The 25,100-nt window shown below is 40.4% G+C and overlaps 5 protein-coding genes across 12 annotated transcripts in view; 4 read left to right on the top strand and 1 right to left on the bottom strand.

The window, feature by feature from the left end:
* Nucleotides 1-6,755, top strand: part of ace2 (angiotensin converting enzyme 2) — a 31,242-nt gene extending 24,487 nt beyond the window's left edge. For all 7 annotated transcript variants that reach the window (XM_088371037.1, XM_088371034.1, XM_088371033.1 and 4 more), the window contains 17 exons: nucleotides 25-183; nucleotides 307-400; nucleotides 815-958; nucleotides 1,073-1,188; nucleotides 1,260-1,365; nucleotides 1,467-1,558; nucleotides 1,769-1,941; nucleotides 2,451-2,677; nucleotides 3,008-3,152; nucleotides 3,254-3,352; nucleotides 3,613-3,735; nucleotides 3,905-4,083; nucleotides 4,236-4,294; nucleotides 4,372-4,469; nucleotides 4,552-4,668; nucleotides 5,018-5,215; nucleotides 5,332-6,755. In XM_088371037.1, coding sequence (XP_088227163.1) covers nucleotides 25-183; nucleotides 307-400; nucleotides 815-958; nucleotides 1,073-1,188; nucleotides 1,260-1,365; nucleotides 1,467-1,558; nucleotides 1,769-1,941; nucleotides 2,451-2,677; nucleotides 3,008-3,152; nucleotides 3,254-3,352; nucleotides 3,613-3,735; nucleotides 3,905-4,083; nucleotides 4,236-4,294; nucleotides 4,372-4,469; nucleotides 4,552-4,668; nucleotides 5,018-5,215; nucleotides 5,332-5,434 — 2,232 coding nt within the window. In that variant the 3' untranslated portion in view covers nucleotides 5,435-6,755. The remainder of the gene's footprint in view (nucleotides 1-24; nucleotides 184-306; nucleotides 401-814; nucleotides 959-1,072; nucleotides 1,189-1,259; nucleotides 1,366-1,466; nucleotides 1,559-1,768; nucleotides 1,942-2,450; nucleotides 2,678-3,007; nucleotides 3,153-3,253; nucleotides 3,353-3,612; nucleotides 3,736-3,904; nucleotides 4,084-4,235; nucleotides 4,295-4,371; nucleotides 4,470-4,551; nucleotides 4,669-5,017; nucleotides 5,216-5,331) is intronic.
* Nucleotides 5,536-9,279, bottom strand: LOC148400452 (uncharacterized). Its single transcript, XM_088371038.1, has 7 exons — nucleotides 9,163-9,279; nucleotides 8,949-9,067; nucleotides 8,721-8,817; nucleotides 8,114-8,489; nucleotides 7,245-7,370; nucleotides 7,029-7,159; nucleotides 5,536-6,208 (listed from the first exon to the last, which is right to left on the bottom strand). Exons 1-7 carry the CDS (start codon nucleotides 9,172-9,174, stop codon nucleotides 5,981-5,983), a joined length of 1,089 nt encoding a protein of 362 aa, XP_088227164.1. The 5' UTR covers nucleotides 9,175-9,279; the 3' UTR covers nucleotides 5,536-5,980.
* A 1,923-nt stretch (nucleotides 9,280-11,202) lies between these two features.
* Nucleotides 11,203-15,380, top strand: LOC148400451 (uncharacterized). The gene is made up of 9 exons (XM_088371718.1): nucleotides 11,203-11,557; nucleotides 11,817-11,965; nucleotides 12,037-12,252; nucleotides 13,052-13,418; nucleotides 13,597-13,730; nucleotides 13,885-14,124; nucleotides 14,496-14,657; nucleotides 15,025-15,114; nucleotides 15,208-15,380. The coding sequence occupies exons 1-9, from the start codon at nucleotides 11,203-11,205 to the stop codon at nucleotides 15,370-15,372; spliced, it is 1,878 nt and encodes a 625-aa protein (XP_088227844.1). The 3' UTR covers nucleotides 15,373-15,380.
* Nucleotides 15,381-15,575: 195 nt separating this feature from the next.
* pir (pirin) lies at nucleotides 15,576-19,847 on the top strand. 2 transcript variants are annotated; one of them, XM_088371716.1, is made up of 10 exons: nucleotides 15,576-15,713; nucleotides 16,426-16,522; nucleotides 16,606-16,698; nucleotides 17,790-17,870; nucleotides 18,155-18,361; nucleotides 18,435-18,519; nucleotides 18,685-18,729; nucleotides 19,056-19,138; nucleotides 19,210-19,276; nucleotides 19,347-19,847. In XM_088371716.1, the coding sequence occupies exons 2-10, from the start codon at nucleotides 16,436-16,438 to the stop codon at nucleotides 19,463-19,465; spliced, it is 867 nt and encodes a 288-aa protein (XP_088227842.1). In that variant the 5' UTR covers nucleotides 15,576-15,713; nucleotides 16,426-16,435; the 3' UTR covers nucleotides 19,466-19,847. The 2 variants fall into 2 exon arrangements, with proteins under 2 accessions (XP_088227842.1, XP_088227843.1); XM_088371717.1 differs by lacking the exon at nucleotides 16,426-16,522 and having other exon boundaries at nucleotides 15,627-15,713.
* A 97-nt stretch (nucleotides 19,848-19,944) lies between these two features.
* vegfd (vascular endothelial growth factor D) lies at nucleotides 19,945-24,585 on the top strand. Its single transcript, XM_088371715.1, has 10 exons — nucleotides 19,945-20,081; nucleotides 20,162-20,183; nucleotides 20,361-20,653; nucleotides 22,665-22,866; nucleotides 23,008-23,128; nucleotides 23,205-23,274; nucleotides 23,351-23,478; nucleotides 23,568-23,686; nucleotides 24,065-24,230; nucleotides 24,315-24,585. Exons 1-10 carry the CDS (start codon nucleotides 20,052-20,054, stop codon nucleotides 24,331-24,333), a joined length of 1,170 nt encoding a protein of 389 aa, XP_088227841.1. The 5' UTR covers nucleotides 19,945-20,051; the 3' UTR covers nucleotides 24,334-24,585.
* Nucleotides 24,586-25,100: the final 515 nt, after the last annotated feature.

Here is a 25,100-nt window from a genome sequence, read left to right as displayed (position 1 = left end):
CTGTGGTTGTTTTTATGCGTCCAGTCAGAACAGGGTCAAATTTGGGGCAAGTTCTACACTGAAAGGTCAGAACAGGCTCAGACATTCCCCATTAACGAAATCAAGGATCCTCAAATCAAATTACAGCTCATCACACTACAAGACAAAGGTGCTGGTGCTCTCTCTCCGGATAAAGCTTCACATGTAAGACTGTTGCTTCAGTTCCATTTGTTTAAACGCTTTCGTCTATTCCAAAGCTGCCCCCCGTGCATGTTGCACTTTTCAAAATCTCATCATGTTGCCATTTTGTTTCAAATCTGCCTGCAGCTGAGCAAGATCATGAGTGACATGAGTAAAATCTACAGCACAGCAACTGTGTGCATGATGGACGACCCGCTAAACTGTCAGACTTTGGAGCCAGGTACACGCTGTTAATAAGCCACAAGTTCTTATGGAATGGGGTAGTTTATAATTAACACACACAAGGTGCACAGTTCTTGATTTTTTTTTTTTAAATGTACATTACTTTTTGAAAACATGCGAAAAATATTTTCATTTATTGATACAGAAGCTTAATGCTCTATTGGGATGGCCACACTTGCAGGCAGGCTTTTATTTTCAGTTGCCTAGTCAAGCCCATATAATGTATTTGTATAGTGCCAGTTCAAATCGGAAGTTATCAAAGTATAAGCACTTTACACCCTGAGCAGGTCAACACATCCACACTCCTTAAAAAGCACATGAGCAAGCATTTGACAGCAGTGGCAAACAAAAATGAATGGGAGGGGTAGTCGATACTCTTGGGCAATTAGGTACGCTCACTGCTTTTTGACAGGACTGGAACACGTGATGTCCACCAGCCACAACTACTCAGAGCTTCTGCATGTGTGGGAGGGATGGCGGAGAGAGGTGGGCAAGAGGATGAGGCCACTCTACGAGGACTATGTGCTTCTAAAGAACCAAGCTGCCAAACTAAATGGTGATCCCACTCAGTCTTTTCCATTCTTTAAATCATTGACATAAAGGCTTGCAAAATTCCATTCACTAACTTTGTGACATTTTTCATTTTCTCTTCTAACACATGCACCTGAAGGGTTTGAGGACTATGGAGCTTACTGGAGATATAACTATGAGACTATTGATGAGGAAAGTCCATACGATTATACCAGGGATCAGCTAATGGAAGATGTACGCTCCATCTATAAACAGGTACGTCTTTCGTGGAATCTCCAATATGAAAGAGAGCCAGTATGTCCAAACAGCAAGATGTCTTTCCACAGATCCTGCCCTTATACAAGGAGCTTCATGCCTATGTGAGGGCAAAGCTGATGAAAGTCCACACAGGCTACATTGATGAAAAAGGACCTCTGCCAGCCCATCTCTTGGGTACCGTGTCATCAATTTGCAGATTTTCATTCACATCAACTAATCGGAAACACTGAAGTTTCCAAATTTCTTGCTCCTGTTTTGTATCATGATTTTACTAGGTGACATGTGGGGAAGATTTTGGACCAACTTGTATCCTCTGTCAATGCCCTACCAGGGTGAGATTGATGTCAGCAAAACAATGGTAGAAAAGGTGCAGTACAATTGTTTCTGTTTATAAAGTAATACCACAAAAGACAGCAACCATCCTTGTTTTTTTTTTGTTGTTGTTGTTCAGTCTTTCTATTGGTCAATCTGTGTGTAGAGAATTGTAAAAATATTTGTGCACAAATACAGGGGTACACAAATACCTCGTGGAAGTGTGTGTCCATCAATTTTCATGAGACATCATCTTGAATTTCAGGGCTGGACTGAGCGGCGACTATTCGAAGAGGCGGAGAAGTTCTTTATGTCGGTGGGCCTGTACAAAATGTTTGACAACTTTTGGACCAACTCAATGCTGGTGAAACCTGAGGATGGACGCAAGGTGGTTTGCCATCCCACAGCATGGGACATGGGGAACAGAGAAGACTTTAGGTAGCACAGTCACGCACACACACACACACACACACACACACACACACACACACACACACACATGTCCACGCACGTGCGCACACACTTATATCATAAACAAAGATGAACAATCGAAAGCAACAATTAAAAGCATGGCTAACAGGTTATAATAAATATAATAAGGGTGATGACAAAAATGTTGCTTTCACTTAATTAATTTCTACAATAATTAAGAGCGTTCAGTGCACATTAAGGTACAATTTTTATTTACCCTTTATGTGTAAATAAGAATATCTTATCAAATCATTATAAGTTGTTTTAATTCACCCTTCCTACTTCAGTCTTGCATGTGTTTGATGTTTGCTGGCAACTTCCAGCGTCATTTATTTCTTGTTAGTTCTATGACTATGACTCATCAGAAAGATTGGTGCAATCTGTTTTATTGCTACTCTATATCAGATATGCTATCATAACATGTTTTCATTCCTCAATAAAACTGCTAACATTGACACTTCTCATGCCGCCCTTAGGATCAAAATGTGCACTCAAGTCAACATGGAGAACTTTCTGACTGTCCACCATGAGATGGGCCACAACCAGTACCAGATGGCTTACCGAAACCTCCCCTACCTCTTGAGAGACGGCGCCAACGAGGGTTTCCACGAGGCTGTCGGGGAAATCATGTCCCTATCTGCTGCCACACCCAAGCACCTGCAGAGCCTTGGCCTCCTGCCTTCTAACTTCACCTATGATAACGGTAAAAGAAAGTTCTACAAAAACATTGAATTAATTTAGTGTGACGGATTTATCCCTGTATTTCCTTCACTCCTGTGATTATTGTTTCTTTTTCATGTCACAATGTATCTCAGATGCCATTTTGATTTATTTATTTGTCAATTCAGTGCTTGTTTATTATTTATTATTGTTTATTTACAGCTATTCTTTTATCAACTAACTCACACATCTGTTTGTGCCTCATGGAACAGGCCATCAAAGTTGTTTACACTGCCATCAAGTGGCAAAGTAATAGCACTACAGGTCATTTTAACGACATCCATAAAATTTCATTCTTATTTTACTCCCACAGAGACAGAGATTAACTTCCTTCTAAAGCAAGCGCTCACTATTGTAGCCACTCTGCCTTTCACCTACATGCTGGAGGAGTGGAGGTGGCAGGTCTTTGCAGGAAACATCCCCGAGGATAAATGGATGGAGCGCTGGTGGGCGATGAAGTAGGCAGACAGACAATTTGCATTCTTACAAGCAGAGATTGGAAACAATAGAAATCCCCAATGGTTGAATCTTCTCCAATCCGTGTTGTCGAACATAACAGGAGAGAGCTCGTCGGTGTGGTGGAGCCCGTGCCGAGAGATGAAACTTACTGTGACCCCGCTGCTCTGTTCCACGTTTCTGGAGACTATTCCTTCATCAGGTAACATTTGAACTGTCAGACATTTACATTCAATAGTTAAGAGAAGGTCAAAATAAATTTAGATTTGCAAATAGGGATTCTATATTCAAAACATTACAAAATAAAATGGACAAATTGTTGGTTTCAAACTGATGTGAGATGTACACACACACACGCACGCACACACACACACACACACAGATCCATAAAACCAAACTGTATGTATGTGTGTAACTTGAACAACAATCGTCGTTGTGTTTTGTTGATGTCTTAACATACAGGTACTTCACAAGAACCATCTACCAGTTCCAGTTTCAAAAAGCCCTTTGTGATGCTGCTGGTCACTCTGATGCCTTGTCTTCATGTGACATCACCGGTTCAACAGTCGCAGGCGCCAAACTCAGGTAACATTACTACTTCTCCCTTCAACAATTTAATCCACCTCTTTATACCAGCAACATGACGTCACAACTCTAGGAACTACTACTGAACAACTTGTTAGTTTGTGTAGCTGTCTTATGTCGTGGGCGGGGTTTTCCTTTCAGCAGTCATCACCAATCATTGTTTTGCCAGGAACATGTTAGAGTTGGGTCGGTCCCAGTCGTGGACCCGAGCTTTACATACAATATCTGGAGATATCAAGATGGATGCTAAACCACTGCTGGATTATTTCCAAAAACTTTACGTGTGGCTGAAGGAGGACAACATGAAACACAACCGCGTTGTTGGCTGGGATGCAGCGGTAGATCCATGTAAGTCATTGAGCAACAACAACCAAAGCATATGCACCATGTTTTGGGGAAAATAACTTCCCTGAGCCCGTGTAAAATGCTGTATTGCTTTGACAATCACATTTATCCAAACGAGAAGACAAGTAACATGTATTCATTGACTCCGTTTGCAGATTCTGATTATGCCATCAAAGTGAGGCTCAGTTTAAAAATGGCCATGGGTGATGAAGCTGTAAGTATTATGTGTTGCAAAATGGCCTGACAAAAATGTCATGGGAAGTGTTAATCAACTAAAATCTCATGTTGTAGTATTCCTGGAACGCCAACGAGCAGTACCTGTTCAAAGCCAGCGTGGCCTACGCTCTGAGACAGTACTACAGCCAAAAGAACAGCACCCTCCTCTTCACGTCAGTATGCTTGACTCTGTCTCGTCTTTTCAACTTCTTACTGCTGCCGTGTGACAGCATTTCTCTCGTTTTGCATCTGCAGAGCGGAGAACGTTATAACTTACAAACAAACGCCCAGGATTTCCTTCTACATTGTGGTCACCAATCCAAAGAATCCGTCCGTATATGTGCCAAAGGAAGATTTGAAGGCAGCTATACGGTGAGGCACAACTTTGTACATCTCAATCAATTTGACTGTCATAGAAAAGTTTGAGGACATTCAACCACCGCATATTTATCTTGTGCATGTTGGTGCCAAGGAACTATGTTGAGGTGAGGAGCTTAAGTTAGACACTGCCGAAAACATCTGTCATTTTGTTGTTGAACTGAGTGCAGGAACTTTATTCAAAGGTTTGCCACCATAAAGTGGAATCTTGGCATCAGTAAATATTTAAATGAGTTGAGGAACTTCATTTAGATAAGTGTTGTGCGTTGCTGTAATTTTTTATCCAATTTGAAAAGTCCTCTCCTGGAAGATATGAGACTGATATGTCTTGTGTGAATGGCAGACTATCCCGAGGCCGACTCAACGATGCTTTCCAACTGGACGACCACACACTGGAGTTTGACGGTATCCCAGCAACCCTTTCACCTCCCGTGGAGCAACCGGTGGAGGTGTGGCTGGTGGTGTTTGGAGTGATCATGGGAGTGGTGGTGCTCATGGGACTCTTCCTCATTATCTCTGGCATCAAAGACCGCAAAAAGAAGTAAGCTGACGTTCCTTGACGTTCCTTGACGTTCCTTGACGTTCCTTGACGTTCCTTGACGTTCGACACACGCGTCACTTTCAACCACATCACGTTATGTTCATGTTCTCTTGCAGGAATCGGAAAAGCACGGGGGTGGAAAATCCCTACGAGCCTGAGGCCAACGGACAGACCAACAGAGCTTATGAGGAGAGTAGTGATGAACAAACCGGTCTCTGAAGAATGATGTGTGGTTTTTTTCCCACCTCGAATGAAAATTAATGTGAGCTCAGCACCAGGCCTCTTTGAAACAACATCGTATCACAGGTAGAAACTTATTTTTGCACCTTCAGTTATTTTATTATGGATTGTTAAACTACTCTATAAGTTAGGAACATTCAGCTTTTGGGGAAGTTCAATTTCCCCAATTTTTTTATGAGTCGTGTTTGTGAAACTAATAATGCAGCACTGGACTGTGTTGTAAAATATGTACTTATATAGCACTAAAACTCACATACATTTAAATATATTTTGTTTCTTTTGTGTACACAATAGCATTGCTAAGGTTTATTTATCAGTGTTAATAGGTGTATGATGTAAATAATAATATAATTGAATTCATTATATTGATTGCAATATCAACGTACGGTAAATGATACCATGCAATGTACAAATTGTAAAAATGTGTTTGTATAGAGGAAAAGAGCACTATTGTGTTTTCATGAAATGTCAACAAAATTGGGTTTTATAAGCACACATAGACAGACACAAAAAAAGACAGATTTTCTATGTTTGAATGATGAAGAGGAATGACTGAATTCCTTGCCGTCCATCTGACTTAGCCATTTGTACAGAGTCTGTTGAAGCTGAAGTGGTAATTTGGATGTACCATCCCCTGTAGAGTGCAGATTCAAACTTGCGCTGCTTTGTGCTGTCCGACGTCATGTAGAAGACGAAACAAAGTTTGCTCTCATCATTCATTGAAATGCTTTTCAGCTTCTTCTTATCCACTGCCTACAAAAACAAACGTGGTAAGAATGCAGCATTTACGGTGCTTGATTTTGTTTTAAGCGTATCATGCCAATTATCTTTTTTTGCTTTCTTTTCATTTTTGTTTTGAGTAGCTAACCCCCCAAAATTTTATCATCAATTTATTCCTGATTTTGTTTTTATTTGTTTGTTTTTCAATAATTTTTGGATTTGAAAAATTGCATACATCTCTAATGGCCATCAAATATACACAGGCAGGTTTTTGAGACTGGGCTGGCCTTCTGTTTATGAAACACATTGTCTCCATTACGATGAAGTGAAATTATATTATTTGTTTCTTTTATAGATATTAAAACACAAACAAAGAAAATATGAAAAAATGGTTTTAGAGAGTGTAATTAAGCCAAAAGTCACACAATCATTGTAGTGCCTTGTCAGTCAGTTAGCCATTCACTACGCATGAATTTTTATGTTCACATGAGCTCAATGTTCCTTGCAGCAGTTTTCATTTTGCATTTGTAGGTTTGATAAGTTGCCCCATTTTATTAAACGCATGTGTGTGGTACAGCAATTGCTATCACAGTACGTTATTCACGGGAAAATGTATCTATTTTTTTTTCCTACTCAGGCCATATGTAGAACATAAAAATGCTGCTTTGGTAATATCTTGGGCCTAAGAAACTATGTTAAAACAAGGGGAGTAGTTTCATGTGGTCACGCAAAAGCATTGGTCAAACAGATAAATGCTTTAGTGCCACCTACTGGTATCTAAGTGCAATTACACAGGTGAACTTAATCAATTACCGTCGAAATTTCCCAATTCCAAAAGAGACATTGTCAATACCTCCACTTGCAGGACCACCTGCTCTTCTGTCTTGAAGCATTTGAGAAAGCAGTCAGAATCTGTGAAGTTCAAAACCACTGGAAAATTTGGGTCCAAACAAGTTGATTTGTAGTGGTAGATGGTCATTTTCGCTGAACATAAAAACATGGAGAGAATTGTCCTTACAAAGAAAGCAACAGTGTAATTTCTTCTAATCTGTTGGACTGTATGAAAAACCTGGTTGAGGCGAAGCATATAGAGTCTTCTCCGAGCAGAGGCTTTTGAGATATTTGTGCGAGGCCACATGCTCCACTGCAGTGTTCAATGCCTTCATTAGTTTGAAAGTGCCCCCTCCTCTTGAAACTGTCAAACAACAAAGCAAAATAAATTTGTATTTGTTTTGAATTCATTGGTAAGATAGACATAATGGAGGTTGCGCACACACACACGGATATTTTTTGGGTACAGTTTTATAACACAATTTTCTTGCGCTTTGAGTTGATTTTGCATCAAATTCCAGTGATGGCAACAACATGGCAGCCCATGATTGTTTTCCACTGTAAATTGAAAGAGGACGAGTGGACACTAGAACTAGGCCTCAAAAAGAATTTTGTCAGGGAAGTATAGTCACTGCACTATGAGTTTCAGCCATAAGTTGCAACAGATATAAGGAAAGATTGGAAGAGTCACAAAAAGCCAGAGAAGTGGGAATTTTTATGAATCATTCTGTGCATCTGTTGTGATTTTTTTATTCCCCATTTAACTTCTTGCAAGTTGTGCTAGTAATGAAACATAGACCAGTTCAAGGTATAGAGACGGTGAAATTCAGGTCACTTGTAAAGCTAGTTTCCTCCATGAAATTTCACTTGTAAGAGGATTATTTCAGTTATTTGTGACTAGTGTATAACTGCAATGTTAGTATTATTTTTTTGAACACTTTTTGCGGTCAGTGAAGCTCATGGACATCGCCAGTTGTGTGATGCTTTGACCTGGTGTCACCTTCATTTGTAAGGGAAAAGTGCCTTTCTATCACCAGCACTTTATTATTTATAGAGAATCAATCCTGAAGAGACTATATTATTTTGTTTCAAAACAAACAAACTCACCAAGCGTTACCGTGCTGGACTTTGCCACCATGACAATGTCGTTGAGGGTACATCCTGTCCCATGACATCCACGGCAGCTGCTCCCGGCATCGCAGCCCCTCCCTCTCAACACGGAAAAGTTCGTTTCAGTCATGGTTACAATAAGCAAGTTGCTTTCCCACTCGTTCTGCCCATCCTCAGCTGGGCAAAGTTGGTCCTCAGGTCCACCATTTTCTTCTTTATCACCCCTCAAGTCACTCTGCTGCAGGTCTTCCTCTCGCACCATTTCCTTGCTGAATTCAAATATGGTGACCTCCTTGGAGACGGGGTGGAGAGCATCTTCTGATGAGCACAGCCGCTCACTGTGCTCCTTCTTCCTGCCTGACTTGTGCACTGTCTGATGACAAAAATAAGAGCTCAGCATTGTCAATTCGAGGGCGTGAAAATTCAAACATGATTGTTAGTACTTTGCGGTCAGGCCCATTTAGAATCGGACTGGTTGAAGAAACGTAACATTTATTTTGTAAATGTGAGCCTGCACTTATGACAGTGCAGAAGGCTTTCCTGTTTTGCCAATGATAGTCGGACGGATAGACGGACAGAATGCTGATGAATAACATCATCCCACCAACATTGGCTGACCCTCCGCTATGGCCTGAGCCAGCTGCTCAGGGGTTAGATCCTGCAGGTCATTGCCATTTATCTGCACCAGCTTGTCTCCTCTCCTACAAAAAAAAAAAACAAAAAAACAAATGGGAATTTTCAGCACCCTTGAATGGGTCAGATTATCTTTAATTAGTCATTAATATTAATCAATTCAATAATACTTATTTGTCTGACTTCATGTTCCAAATACCTTATGGCTAGTTTTCCTCCTGTTGGGTTTTGTTGCTTGACAACATTTTCCACTTCATACTGGTGCTTCCCCTCACGGAGCTGGTGAACTATTAGCACGCTTCCATTTACAAGAGAATCCTTCCATGTGGAAACAAAACAACCCATTTGAACCTGAATCTCTCCACATAAATGTGCCTTTGTGGAGAAAAAAGTAAGAAGCATTGGTCACCCACCGCCACATCCATGTCGCTGACAATACGCAGTTGCTCTTGACCGAGGAGCACAACTAAGAGTGAACTCCTGTATCCTGTTTTATATTTCTGCCCTGAACAGAAGAGGAAGTAGCGAGCAGAGGCCACAAAAATTGCGGAATTGATATTGGATTGACGCTCAGCAAGCTGCAGATTGCGTTAGAAACGAGAACCTCAGTTTGGGACCCTTCACATCAGTGCTACATATTGAAAATATGATTTTCTAGGGTTACACCCACATCACCACACTTGACTTCATGCTTGTGCTTCCATTCCTCACACAAGCTTGATGCTCTCTGAACCAGCTAAGTTTATCTTGGTCTTATCAGACCACAGATTGCGGTTCTGATGATCTTGGCTAGTTTCAGGTCATGTTTTTGTAGCGCAGCTGTTATTTTTTCATATCTTTAGACATCTCTTTGCCGTGAGTTGTCACATTGAAATTCCAGGGACCAGTATGAAAGATTCAGAGAGCAATAGCAGCAGATTTATTTTATTCACCTGAGATGGTAACACCAACTAGTCGCAGGGATGAAAAACGGCTAATAGAAATTTTCACTCACTTTTGTTGCTAATGTAACTATGCTGTATAATGGAGTAAACAAAAATGTGAGTTGCGTACTCATTTTGGTATATCAACCTAATAAACCACCACAATGTGGTGTTTATTCACTTCCCCAATCAGTGCATGCGTCGCTCTAGTTTATGAGCAAACACTAGCAGAAGAGGAAATGGAAGTCCTCAGTTGTACAGTATTTCACTGACATGGGAACTTGAAGGATAGAACTTCCTCTGTGACTCTTCTAATCACGCTCAGTAATCCACTTGAATGAAACATGAACAATAAAACAGTCTTGATATTAACTGTCAGTTACACAGGAATCGGAACAACTCAGACCACAGAGTCAGTATGTCACACTCACATTTATCAACATTGAAACTTCAACTGTTTACTCAACCCAACTGACAGAAATAATATTTTATTTATTATTTAGATCACTTAGAAAAGGGACTATAATAGTTAATTATTTCTTTTGAATATATACAGTACAAATAGACACTGTTGGGTCTCCTCCTTAGAGTTCCTCTTGTTAGTGCAATGAATGGATATTTAATTCATCACGCATCATGTCAAACTAGCGACACTAGAAAGTATCAGAACATTCATTTATAATTTGGTCAGAAGATGTGATAGGGCCAAATATGAATATAATTAGGCTAGCACTGTAAACTTCACATTACAAAAATTCGTCTGATACTTTTGAGTTGAAAGGGAACGCTGCGTTTCATCCCACAACAGAGCAAACGCCCTCTTCTATCTGTGCTAATCAAGCAAAATACCAAAAGAAAGAAAACTCCACTCATGATATCAATCATATAGGAAAAAATGCTCCAACAGATTTCAATGCAATGATACACGGTAAGACAACCACAGTTTGGCATTGGCATTCATGTATCCCAACAAAAAGCAAGAATAATTACTTGGTTAAAATGCAAATACACACGCCCGCGTTTATTGTATATTTAGACACTGGCGCTATTTCCAGCCATCCCTGGACCAGGCAGCTGAACATGTAGTTGGATTGAGTTACATGAGAAGCACATGGCACTGCCGCAAAGTTTCATGTCCTCACAACAACTGAGACGGCAAAACATTTTTGCAAAGGACACAAGCGGACTGTCCAAGCACTTCAAGGTGCAGTAAGCCAATCAATTCTGCATGATGCTTTGTTAAAGTGACTGATTCTATCTTTATTATTGTAGTTAGGGGTGGCATATACAGTACTGAGTGAAAGACTTGGATTTGTTGTTTGCTGTGCTATGAACATTTGCAATCATCTCTATTATTAAATGCCATTCAAACATGCTGTAAAAAATATAAGTATAGTAATGCTCAAATTAAAATCGTATATAAACACAAGTTAACTTATTTGTCAACAATTTGTTCAGCAATATTGTTGAAAGGTGTTTTTTTTAGGTGCCTGGGTATCTAACACGGTTGTGTCAAACCCAGCAAAAAATATGATAAACAGTAAAGCTGGACGAATACCATCATATGATTGCTTATTACTTTTTTTCCTCTTGAAAAACATAACAGAGAACTGCCCCCAGAAAAAAAAGGGTCATTCAAAAATGTTGCTGCCCCATGTGCATGAATGTCTTCAGATGGTGATGCTGGATGTGTTGATAATTGGGGGCGGGCCTCATGCCTTGACCCTGGCCAGCATGCTATCACCCTTGTACCCCGAACACAACTCCAATCCAGGACGAGAGTCACACCTGCCCCCATCCCACACTGAAACACCAAGACTTGAGCTCGACCACAAAACCATTACCCGGCAAACCAATGACAACACAAAGAGGGAGGTAACAAATGGTACAGTATCTTCACTAATACTATGTTTCTATCATAGATGATATTTAGAACAATAAAAGGGTTATTACTTGTTAAAAGAAAGACAAAATATGGGACTAAGAACCCCTGAATCCACAATGAAGGGGGATTTAGTGTACAAAAAAAAAATACATTGAAGCTATCGTCTGTGATTTGCTGAAAAACCCAGCACTAAAGTTTTTGCTTTGCTTTTGGCATCTTTGTGCCACAGAATTGTGTTGTTATAATATTGACTCATTAGCAGAAGGCGTCATCCGGCCGTCCGTCATCAGCCTCCAAGTGGTTGACACCTATGGAGAGTGGACTTCTTTGTGGAAGAGTCAATTCACAGCCCTAAGCATCCCTCATCTGCGCTCACACACACTTGTGCACACGGACCCTGTCGACAAGGTCGAAACACATGGCAGCAACATGTAATGTTAAAACAAGGCGTTCATGCGTATGTGTGTGCTTTTTTTCAGAAAGCACTGCAGGAGTTTGTGGTGAGGCACAATCGTTCCACTGAGCTGCATAGTCTCCCCGACCGAGTGCGTATTCTGGATGACAACGCTTTCTTCAATGACACGCGGCTCGGAAGCAAAGAGCGAAAACGTCTGAATGTCTCCTCCAACCTGAAGAACGCTTTGTCCTTCAGTCTGCCAGGAACTCAACTGAGTGTGGATTTCTTTAAAGATCAGGTTGGACTGTCTGTTATGTGTCTGACTCTCCAGCATGATGTGTTGAATTAACACACGTATTCAACTAAACCTTACATTTCTATTTATTTATTCATTTATTAATCTATGTTTGCATTTTGCTGTTATGCCCATTGTTTTCTCATTTTTGATGTGATATAAACCCAACACCTTACCTTGCTTAGAGTAGATAGGGGCTTCTTTTATTGAATATCCATACATTGACTAGTTTTTTGCCATGCTTGATGTGTACTTTTTTTTTTCTTTAAAATGTAATTCCTACTTTAAAAAAAAAAACAGGACATTTCAAAGATGAACAAATTAATCAATGATGTTATTGTTTGGATATGATCAATTAAAATAGTATGTCTTGCTCAAACACTCCAATATTGTTTCACAATGATACCACATTGCATTTATTTATGTATTTATTATTGCACTTTCCTAGACAAAAAATGCTAACGCACTTGCTGGGTGGTTCTTGACCTGGAGCAAATTTGGTCACTATTAGCCAACATTGGGTTAATTATTTTAAACACGCACAGTGAGTTAGACTTTGAATTTGGGTGTGTTCTTTTGGGACCTAGTGCTGTTAGCTATTTCACACAATTTGGGTTACTTTGGGTGCCTTTTTGGTACCCTCCCGTGGGTTCGAATCTTAGCTCAAATTTCAAGTTTGCGTGTTTGCTCCATGCTTGTGGTGCATTTTCTTTGAGTGCTCCAGCTTTCTCCAACATTCCGAAAACATGCATGCTAAATACTTAAAAGAGTCTAAACTGGATGGAAATGTTTGAACATACAGGTGGAGAAATATAACTTGGACAAGGTGCTTGTGAAGGGAACTGTTACCCGCATCACCGCGGTGACTGAAGATGACCAAATGTGCCAAGAGCACAACACAATAACTGGAAATGCTTTAAGACAAGGAGGTGGGAAGAAGAAAAGAGTGAAACATTTCCAAGTCCATCTTGAAGATGGCGTCATGCTCAAAGCTCAACAGTTGGTAATGGCAACAGGGCCCACCCGTGCCCAGATGGCAAACATCCCGCAGTGGGTAACTCAGATCGAGGAGAGCTATCCAGACGAGCGCCTGCAACACACTGTGCACCTCATGCACTCGCTATCACGGACCCAGCAAAGCCTCAAAGACACTTGTGATTTCACACAAGGTAAGAGTTTGCATTCAAAGACGCCATATCAAACCATTAATGAATCAAACCCATCAACAAATTCACTAATATTCCATATGCAATAGTTTTATTACCAAACCGCAAATATCACCTTATTTGGTTGTTTATATTTTTAGAGGTTTTATCCCCAACCTATGACATCCTTATGTGTCTCTAGGCTCATGTGCAGTGTGTGAGGCAGGCCAGAGAGTAATGGTAGTTGGAGGAGGTCTGACCAGCGCTCATGTCGTCTCCATCGCACTGCAGCAAGGGGCCAGTCATGTGACATGGGTCATGAGAAAGCACCTCCAGGTCCATCAACACTATACTACACCTACTATGCAGAGGTGGCAAAAGTACTCACTAAAAGCTACACTAAAGTACTTTAACAAAGTATTTGGACTTCCACTGCATATACGACACTCCGCAGAGAATAACTGACAGTTTTTTTTAACGTGTCTCACAGATAAAACAGTTTGATGTGGGCGATGTGGAAAGCCTGGTGGGTCGTTACTCCCATGTGGAGCATGGCATCAAGATGGATGGCCAAGCCTTCCTCAGACAGTTCTTTAATGAAAGGAGTCTTCACAAGCGACTGGCTATGATTCGTCAGGCAAGGAAAGGAGGTGCTGTCACCCCAGAGGCCTACATCCAATTGCAGCCATTTATTTTGAAAGGACAGGTGACTGTGAAGACGTATTGTCAGGTAAATTGCATGGAAGTTATACTGACGTGAGATTGAAGTGTGACTGATGGACGGGAACAATGACGATGTGCAAAGTACCCAGACCGGGGAACGGAAGGTATAGTGTAGTCATGTGATCTTATCCACAATAAGGACAAAAGTATAGGGGAAACAAAAGGAAGGAACAAATGAATAAAATTTCAGATGTCCTTTGAAGGTTTAACAACTTCCACTCTTTAGTCAAGAAATTCTTCAAGAAGGTTTAAGGCATTCTATTGTTGAAAATGAAAATGGAGAAGGGAGTTTCAGGAGGCCAAAGCATGACGCCTGATGAATCACAAAGTTTTGCGTCATGATTCAATGCCCAGAAACCCGTGTGACTCTCTGGGCAGGTGAGTGAAGCCAGCTGGTGCTACAAGGGTCAAACCTGGAGGCTGTCCCTTAGCAATGGAGACCACTGGATAGGAGACATGATTTGGTTGGCCACTGGGTGTAAACTTGATGTCAAACAGGACCCTTTGCTCTCTGACGTGATGAAGGAATTCCCGATACAGGTGAGGATAAGACCTTAGATATCTGGAAGTCAACTCATTGCATGTACGTATTTTTGGTTCACTATTCACAAATGTATCTGTTTTTTCTTTTGGTTTTTATTTAGCCTGCCTCAGGCATTCGGGGAATCTTTGCATTTTTTGTGACTTTTTGTAACCTGCCACTAGATGCCGCCAAAGCCCTGACTAATGGAAATAAGGAACTACCTGTACAATATAGTGACGTGTGTCCCTACTTGCAGATTAGGGGAGGGGAACAATTTGGCCTAGTTTGCTAGCAGAAGTTATGGAGAGACATTTATTTTAAAGGTTACGTCAATTTTGAAATGATAAACTATTTTGGCATCACTGTACACGTGTTCCCATGAAGGTGCTGGATGGCTGGCCATGCATATCAGAGACTTTACAGTGGGCAGAGGGGTGCCCTCTTTACTTGATGGGGCAGTACACCGCTCTTCAGGTAAAAAAAAAAAAAAAAAAAAAAAGAGTATAAAACAATAGCGTGATGGACAGCAAATAATCCATGTGAGTTTTTGCTCTTGCCCACCCACAGGTTGGACCTCATGCAGTAAACCTGGCAGGTGGACAGGCAGCCAGTATGAGAATTGCCAAACACATTCTGCGCCATCACAGCAACATGGAAGTGACTGAGCTGAGAGCAGGGAGATCTAAAACTGAAGAATATATTCAGCAAATGCAAGGACTTTTATGGCTGTAACTACAATATTATGCATGCAACGTGAGCATATTCATCAAGTGTAATTTTTTTCTCTTTTAAATTCCAGTTTTATTTTGACCTATGGTTAAGAATATTCTCAATAATCGTTCACGTGCATGTTTCTGTAGGAATCTGCAAATATGTTAAGATTTATTTTACATTTTATGATACATTTGATGTGTTGAATGAAATAGTTTTGTTTAAATTTAAATTCTGGTGACGGATTAAAATCTTTGGACAAGAAATCGCTGAGTCATAATCTGATCTGCCACGCCCACCGATGACTTCCGTGTTTACAACTGGACAGAAAAGAACAGTCATTTGGATTCACTAATTTGAGGGTGAGTGTGTACTATATCTGCACAATTCAATATAGTTTGCTCGCGTCTATAAATATATAAAATCTGCTTTGAACACATTTTAATATGCGACATTCCTCGACATATTCAAGCACCATTGTATGGAGGAAACACATGCAAACAAATGCATTTTAAGGACTTGGATATCGTATTTGTCATTGCTCCAAGTCACATTCATTAATTTATTTGCGTGTTTATCATCTACGAAAAGAAAAGAGATGGATACAAATGCATCCAGCATCGCGATGACGTCACCGAGTCGCGTTTTTCTGGATTAGCGACTGGCTGCAGCTAATCAGATTTTTTTTTTCTTCATTTTTTTGGTTTTAAACCTACTGCCACCTAATCTGCTTTACTGTGAACTGTTGTAATCTATAATGTGATTTTTTTTCTACGAGTCAAGGTGACATCCAATAAATTCTTGTTTTTTGTGCGAGCCTTCACATATTGCATGCTGGGAAATGTGGTTTTTTCATTTAAAGGGGTGACAAATGTCAAAAAGATGCAGTACAGTGAGACGGATTTCTAACTCATACCGATAATTACAGAACCACAATTCTTCATATTTAAATAATGTGAAGGTAATTTCTAATAGCTGTTATGTAGAAATTTCAAAACAACGAAATTTTATATTTAATAGTCACATCACCCCAAAAAAAACAAAAAAAACAAAAGAATCCACAATGTTTTACAGCACAATAAACATGAGAAAAGTGGAGAAAACTTTACTGAGCGTAGAGCAGGGTGAAGGAGTTGGTGCCCGTGTTCGCAGAAGCATCGGTCGAAAAGAGGTACAATATATTTTGAGTTATTTTCTGAACACATAGACTTCCATTCTGTTTTCAATATACTTATTTCCAAATGTCCCTCCCAGTTGCAGAACCTAGATCCTTTTCTGATGCTGGATGAGTTTCGTGTCAGCAAGCCTGCAGGTTTTCCAGACCACCCTCACAGAGGATTTGAAACGGTAGGTTTAAACTGTTAATAATAATCATTGATTTGATCCACATCCACTTGGTACATGAAAATATTTCAGTTTATGTATAACCGATGCCAACTTTCAATCCCAAAGTTATCCCCTAATTTTGGAAACTGCAGAGAATTGGCCTGATTCATTAGCATAGACGTGCCAAAGCATTTGCAACTTGTTCCAAGAAATGAGAAACGGATGTGAAAACTGGACAAGTAGTTTTGAGAAATTCAGTTCTGATCTGAGAAATGTATCAAAGCAAGTGAGAAAATCTGCAATTATAAAGCTGTGGGCATTAATTACTGTGGCAGCACTGAGTCACCATCCCCTGCCAATAGCAAGTATCCAAGGGGGCTCACTGTATCTATAAACACAAACTTAAAACAACTTTATTGCAAACATTCCAGATTAATCTCCCAGTGTGGGCGTATAGGGCTATACTCCCAGCATGCCTTTCTGCAGGTGTGTTTGCTCACACTCACATGACTTTGGAAAAGATACAGCTGTGCTGAAAGATCACAGGAGGCTCGCAGTAGGAAGCCCAACTTTCAGATGTTCCCCACTGAATTCCCGACCCCAAACTTAGCACTTCTTTTGACCAGTGAGGCAGCCAAAATACACACATGCATGCACGCACGCACGCACGCACACACACACACACACACACACGGTACTGTCTGCATGAAGAGGACCACAAGGCTTGCAACATGACACTTAAAAAAGATAAACAGTCAGATCAGGGCCTGCATTTTTCTTGAAACTAGGCTACTACACTTAACACTCTTGTTCATTAGCGACAATGGACAATTCAAGTAATGCACCACCCAGCGAGCAGATTAGCAGACCTACTTTTCCTATCTTTTGATCTGCCTCTGAATTTCACTCGGTCAACCTCACTATCGAAGCCAACTGTTGTGCTTATGTTTGGTGTTATGACATTTTGTTCCCCTGAAAGTGTCCTCTGGATCAAGATGAAACGTCCTTTAATCTTCCAGATGGTAGCCGTTGGTGGAGGTCTTAAGTGAACTGGTATTGACAGTGCTTGGAAAAGTGATGAGCATTGTTTCTTCAACATTTGCTGTAAACAGGTAACATACGTGTTGGAAGGGGTCGCAGCACATGAAGATTTCTGTGGCCATTCGGGACGACTGCAGCCTGGAGATCTGCAAGTAATTATTTTTCAACAATATTGGACTCAATTTTAGAGGAGGAAATCCTTGCCAATCATATATGATGATGGAGTATGATCCTTCTTCTTATTTTTTTAACATTAAAATCACTTTCTGTGGGTTTTGAATTGTTGGGCTCAAATTAACACCAAAGATAAATGTAGTTTAAAGGTAACAAGAGGGTAAATTAGGTTTAAACTGTATTTGCTGAGCTTTTAAAAGGTAGTTAAGATTGAAGTGCAATATAAAAGTGAAAATGTGTGTGCATGTGTGTGCATGCCCAGTGGATGACTGCAGGACGGGGTGTGGTTCATGCAGAAATGCCCATGTCTGAGGAACCCTTGGTGGGTTTGCAGCTGTGGGTGAATCTATCCAGGCAAAATAAGATGGTGGAACCAGCCTATCAGGAGCTGCGGAGCTCTGAGATCCCAAAACCATCTCAGGGCGGAGTCACCGTGGCTGTGATATCTGGCGAAGCCCTCGGAGCAAAGGTGTCTATTTGTATGTGCCCTATACAGTGCATTACATTTATTTTTTTGCAAATTGATTTATGTTGTATTATAGTCCAAGGTCTACACCAGAACACCAACAATGTATTTGGATTTTCTGCTGAAGACTGGAGCCCAGCATTTACAGCCAGTCCCCTCAGGTAAATAATAGTCATAGAGGATATTTCCAGCATGAGCGTGGTTTGGTTATTTAAATCATCCTGTTATGTTCCATACGAATCAATTCATTCAGATGACAACCAGTTTATAAAGGGAATCTTTGTTAGGTATATCCAAGCCTTACTACTTTTTTTTTTTCTTCACAGGATGGACTGCCTTCATTTACACTCTATCAGGAACCATTCATGTTGGTGAGCGCTTGAATTTCAAATCCACTTCAACATAGTTCCTTGGCACCTGCAAAAGATTTTTAAAAAAGTGAATTCACAAATATCATGCTACTGCTATTTCCAGTGATGCCTATTCTTTCCTAAATAAATATCATTTAGGTTTTACGAGTGACAAGAAAACCTTTGTCATATTGGGCAGGCAAATTTGCTCAAATTGTTTTGATGACACCAAAAATGGCCAACAGCACGTTTGCTGCCACAATAACAATGAGTCAAACACATGAGTTATTCTCGGTGATCGGTTGTATGAGATTGAAATATTCCACTTGGACATTGTTCTCTTTAAGGTCCTGATGAGGAGCAGCACAAGGTGGAGCCCCATCACACGGTGGTTCTTGGAGATGGGGACAGTGTTCGATTTGAAAACAAGGTAAGAGATACTCTATATACTCTTTCTCACCGTCGTTCTACTTCAGCCCATTTTATTTATATTCTCAACAGGGTTCCGACATTTCCCATTTTGTTCTGATAGCTGGAGAACCTCTCAATGAGCCCGTGGTGAAGCACGGTAGGCTTGACTTTTCCAAAACATTCTAATGTGTGTACGAAAAGGAACAAACAATGTGTTTGCTCCTCAGGTCCATTTGTGATGAACACGCAGGAAGAGATCAAGCAGGCTATCCGCGATTACACAAATGGTCAAAATGGTTTTGAGCGGGCCTTAAACTGGCGATCGAAGATCCGAGATTCATTTTGACCGCTATGATGTGCAAGTTATATTGTTTGCTGTTTCCAAATATTTAGATTTTTATTAGTATTTTATTCTACAAAAAATGCACATTATATATTCCGGTCTATTATATCAAAAACAGTCAAGTCTGTGGTTTTCAAACTTTTTTGTAAATATATTTCCAAAATGAAATATTTTCACAATTAACTAAATTGAATTACAGTCGGTCGGTCCAAATGTGCAACAAAAATAGAGCAGAGGTTTTATTCCTGAATGTTAACACTGAAGTTAATTATAGGAGAAGTAAAAAGAAAAGTTATTAATGATTAGATTAATTATTTGACATAAAACTATGCCATCTGCACCCATGGATCTCATTAAATTGCACAAAGGTGCATGATGAAGTGTCTCCCTCCTTAATGTTAATTTCTTCCGAGTCGGGAGGGGTGTCATCTGTAAGACATGATGGGGCGGTGCTGCTCACATGTAACAGCGGTCTGGATCACATTTAAAACACATGTTAATGCTTATGCGTGTGCAGAAGAAACACATGATGAAGACATTTAACTGCATTGGAAGGAAAGGATGAGAGCAAGAAGCAAATAAGTTTAATATGGGGGAAATACACTTTTTGGATAAAGAGGTAAGGCAGCCAATGACTAATTTCGATTGATAATCAGAGAGAGGACAGACTGAAACTCTCTGGCCTTTTTTTTTTGCTAGCTCCATTTGGACAAAGAAGGAGGTGGGTGATAAGAAGCCTTCAAGGGGCTCTTTGAATTTTATGAGGTCATTTTCAGCTTCTAGCTCGTTGCCTACTTACTCAAGTGAACACCGCATCAAAGCTGCACAAATAAGACGTTCAAAGTTTTAAAGCCCCTCCATTTGGCTGGCGGGTGTCTGGGGGCTGCTTTTGTGACAGGTTACGTCTGGCTCACACACAAACACACACACACGCACACACACAGTGAGGTTGAGAGTTTATCCAGCACATACACGGAGGAGGTCAGTCAGTCTGGCAGTCAGAGGCAGACAGCTGTGAGAAGGAAGACGAGTTCACAGCGAGTGCTTCTCAGACGCCAGAGCCGAGGATCCGAGTGGATGCTGGTGAAGATGAAGCGAGCTCTTTATCGAACCTCCTGCTTGGTGACTCTGCTGGTGGAGCTCAGCTGGATCAATGGGAGCCTTGGCTTACAGAGAGAAGCTGGAAGTAGGGTGAGAGGCATGGACTTTTTTTGTCTTTATGCGCAAAAGTCATGGAGCTTGTACTTTGGATGGATGGATGGATGGATGGATGGATGGATGGATGGATGGATGGATGGATGGATGGATGGATGGATGGATGGATGGATGGATGGACGGACGGGCGAACGGACCGACGGACGGACGGACGGACGGACGGACGGACGGACGGATGGATGGATGGATGGATGGATAGATGGATGGATGCATGGGTGGATGCATGGGTGGATGCATGGATGGATGCAGGTGCATCCTGGAAAAACTAGGACTGCCACTCTGTACTTAAAAAAAATCCAGTAAGAGCAGAATACCGATTCAACTCCAGTATTTAAATAAAAGTACAAATGATGAAAAAGTACAGATGAGTGAAAAATCTCCTTTGAGTACAGTAACAAAGTAATTGTAATTTGTTGGTTCCTGCCACAAATCATCAAAACAAACTGAATAGAAACACATTGAAGACAGATAGAAGATGACTCATTAGTGGGTTTTCTGTGGTTGAGTAAATAAATATGTCAGGCCACTATATGACGTAGTTGGGGATTTTCTCGAATAACTGAAAGCGGAATCTATGATCATTGAGTTTCCCCAACTTTTATTTGCTCTCCCTTGATCTCATTACTTTTCTGTCCCGGCCACATGCTGTTTCACTTCCCCCTTCAATATCGTCAACATCCTCTCACAAGCTGTTTCTCATTAGAAAACACGAATCTTCTGGACAAAAGTGTGTGTTATTTTAATTTCGCTGATTTAAGTGGCAGAGCGAACACGCTCACGCTTCCGCAACAGACTGAGCAAATGGGAGGACATTGATGCTTGTCATTGCACCTCCGCTCTGTTTGTGTACTTAAATGGACATTTTTCCACAAGTCACAAATTGTGCTTTTTTGGCACAATTACAAATATTTTTTCATGATTTTGCTGAAGAACTAAATTACAGATTGTCTATACTTTGCATGTTTATCATGCACATAAAAATCTCACATGCAGCACTGAAACATACGCAACTGAAATGAGCTCACATCATTACAATTTCTTCCACGAATGAAAGTCTCTCATACTATACTGAAATGCTGGAGGAGCGAACTGAGATATTTGCTGGCATCACCCCACAATTTTTCTTCTCGTGTTATGTAAGCGTGCACACGCAGCGCTTGAGAATAAGGATTGTCAACAGAGTAAGCTGTAAAGGAAACGATACGCTGGAGAGACACTTGGCGGCATGATGCTCAAATTCTGAGTACATGACCAATCCCTCCAAGATAAATTGTTTCAACCTTGTGTAAGACAAGATGTGTGCATGTCACATGTCATGACAAACCCCAATTCCAGTGAAGTTGGGATCAAATCATAAATTCAAATACAATGAATGCAAATTATTTTCAGTCTGTATTTATTTGGCTCTATAGACAAGATATTTATTTTCAAACAGTGAATGTTATGTATTTATATAGTTGGTTTGTCAGTTTGTTAGTGTTTTTTTGTTTTGTTTTTTTGCAAATATTCACTCATTTTGAATTTAATGCAACATGTTCCAAAAATGCTTTTAGATGAGCATTTTTGCTTTTTTTTTTTTTTAACTTTTTCCTTGCAATCCACACGGTTCTTTTTTTCCTTTACCGTTCATCAGACCACAGCAGACTTTTCCACTTTGCATCATTTCAGCCATTGTTGATATATGGCTTTCGCTTTGGACGGTATAGTTTTAACTTCTCATTCTTGCTTGTAAAGAACTGAGCCTTTCAGGGATGCTCCTTTTATAGCCAATCCTAAAACTCATTTGCTTCCACTTAACCTGATCACATGTGGAATGTTCCAAAAAGATGTGTTGTGAGCATTCCGCAACTTTTGTAGCCTATATCCCAGTTTTTTTAACACGCTTGAACATTAAATATCTTGTTTTTATTGCGTATTCGCTCAAATACAAGTTGAAAAAGATTTGCAAAAGTTTTTAGATGAAAAGATGACTGAGTGTTCTGTGCAGGTCATGAAGCAGTGGGAGAGGAAGGTGCGTTCAGCCTCCAGCCTTGACGAGCTGCTCCGACTTGCAGACTTCCCCGACTGGAAGTTGTGGAAATGCCGCATGAGTCTGCAGCAGGCGGACTCTCTTTTTTCGCCACCTTCGGCCGGCTCCCACCGCTCAACCCGTTATGCAGCCGAGTCATACAGCCTGGAAATACTCAAAGGTGGGACAGCAGGTCATGTTTGGTGCTTCTGTGCTTACAGAAACGTTCAGAAACATTTTGAATGCTCTTAAACACTACTGAAACACACAAACACCATCCCTGATTGCCTCTTATAGTATGTTGTGTCTTTTTTGCATGCAGCCATAGATGAGGAGTGGCAGCGGACACAGTGCATGCCAAGAGAGACATGCGTGGATGTCGCCAAGGAATTGGGAACTGACCCGTCTATGTTCTTCAAGCCACCTTGCGTGTCCGTCCATAGGTTTGTTTAACACAAACATCGTTCACTTGATATTTACCATGGTATGAAACATGGATTATTTTTTTCATCCCGACAGGTGTGGCGGCTGCTGCAACCAAGAAGGTGTCACGTGCAGAAACACAAGTACAGTGCTGGTCAATAAAACTGTAAGTGGACCAGTGGGCATGCTCATCTTGAGCAGACTGTAATCTCTCACACACCTTTTGTTTGCATGTGTGTCAGGTCCTGAGTGTGATTCCTTTCAAGTTTGTACCAGAGCCTGTGCTGATTAAAGTAGCCAATCATACAGAATGCAGATGCATGGAGCCGGCCATTATACGACGTAATGCTCAGCCTCAGAGAAGCAGTGGGTGAGTCTGAAAACGGTCTCTCCACTTTCTCCAAAATATGTAAAATGTGGTTACTACACTGTCTGATCTCATTTTTTTTTTTTTTGCAGGTGTTCTCTGATCGAACAGCTTTCAGGGGCTGAGAATTCCAGGAGACTTTGCGTCAGCGGTTGGATTTGGGATTGTGCAAGTGACAGATGCATACCATACCCATCTAGTAGTAGACCAGGTGAGTGTTTAGTTTGTGTGATCATATTGCATGAGGCGTGCAAGGGAACTCATTTTTACACTTTACTAAATAAGTAAAAAACAAATACAGGCAGGAGCATCGCTATACTGTATTTTATACCACAAATAAAAGCCAGAATACCCAAGAAACGAATTACGAGTTTATACATGGTATCGTACTGATTCATTTCCAGCTTTTCAGACCGCTAAGTATTTTATGTTTGGGTTAAGGAAATATTCACCAAACCACAAACATCCTCAGCACATTATTAATCAAAACTGAATTACAAGTCACATATGTGAGATTTACAGTTATGCAAGAGCTGCTGGAAATCAATCGATTAGTGACTTTAATGGTCAGTAATTGCTTCCTGTTCAGAGTTCCCAATGACTTCATGGATGCCTGACTGTGAGATCGATGTGGATCGTTGCGATTGCATTCCGCGAGCTGAGCCGACAAGCCAACTAAGAGCGGTCCAACGCTGTCATCTTAACAGCTCCATCTGTTCTCACAGGCGTCAACTTTTTGACGCCTCCTCTTGCAGGTATTTCACACACAGGACAGGAGCTCGACATAAAGGCTGGTTGTTTGAATGCATGCATGTGTTCTTTGTCTCTCTGAATGGCAGATGCAAGTGGCCCAAGTAGAAGCAATAGCGGGGACAACCTGCAGAACATTCTTTTTGGAAGCAGAGAAATAGAGGCACATAATTTATTTACAACACTATTTATGCAAATCACGTGAACTAATGGAAATGATTCTTAGTCACAAGACCATGTTAATTGATTTTTAACATGCTGATCTTATGTTGAATCAATGTGTCATTTGTCATTTTTTTGTGCACTGAATATATAGAATATAAAAAGATTATTAAAAGATTATTATTTTTATAATTTGAATCAATACATTGTGAATAATTGCTCGCATTTTATTTACGATACATTACAACACGGGTCAACAAATTTTTACCTTTTTATAATCAGAGATACAGGTAAACGTTTCTAGATGTTTTTTGGCTAATCTGCAAATGCTTGTTTTTCTCCCCCCTGGCACATCAATTTGTAATAATGATAATGATGATAATAATAACACCAATAATAATAATGACAATCATGTAATATATTTTTTAATATTCATGAAATCAGGGTTAGGTTCTTTTTTCACCTGAAACGTCATAGCTATAAATTACAGTCCACCTGTCACAATGCAATTGATGGCTAAAACCCGCCTAAAAGTCATTTTAGCCCCCGAGAACTCTTTTTTGACATTCAGACACTTTCAGTGATACCCATAGGTCACATGGATGCACGCATCACCACATTTACAAAACCAAACTAAGAATTGCATCTTTGAATTGAAAGACCAATAAAATTACATGTAGAAGTAAACATATTGTACAAAAAAGGAAATTTGG

The sequence above is a fragment of the Syngnathus floridae genome, chromosome 3 (assembly GCF_059516105.1).
Source record: "Syngnathus floridae isolate MCC-2025c chromosome 3, RoL_Sflo_1.0, whole genome shotgun sequence".
Classification (NCBI taxonomy): Eukaryota; Metazoa; Chordata; class Actinopteri; order Syngnathiformes; family Syngnathidae; genus Syngnathus; species Syngnathus floridae.
This window is presented reverse-complemented; position numbering and strand designations above follow the sequence as displayed.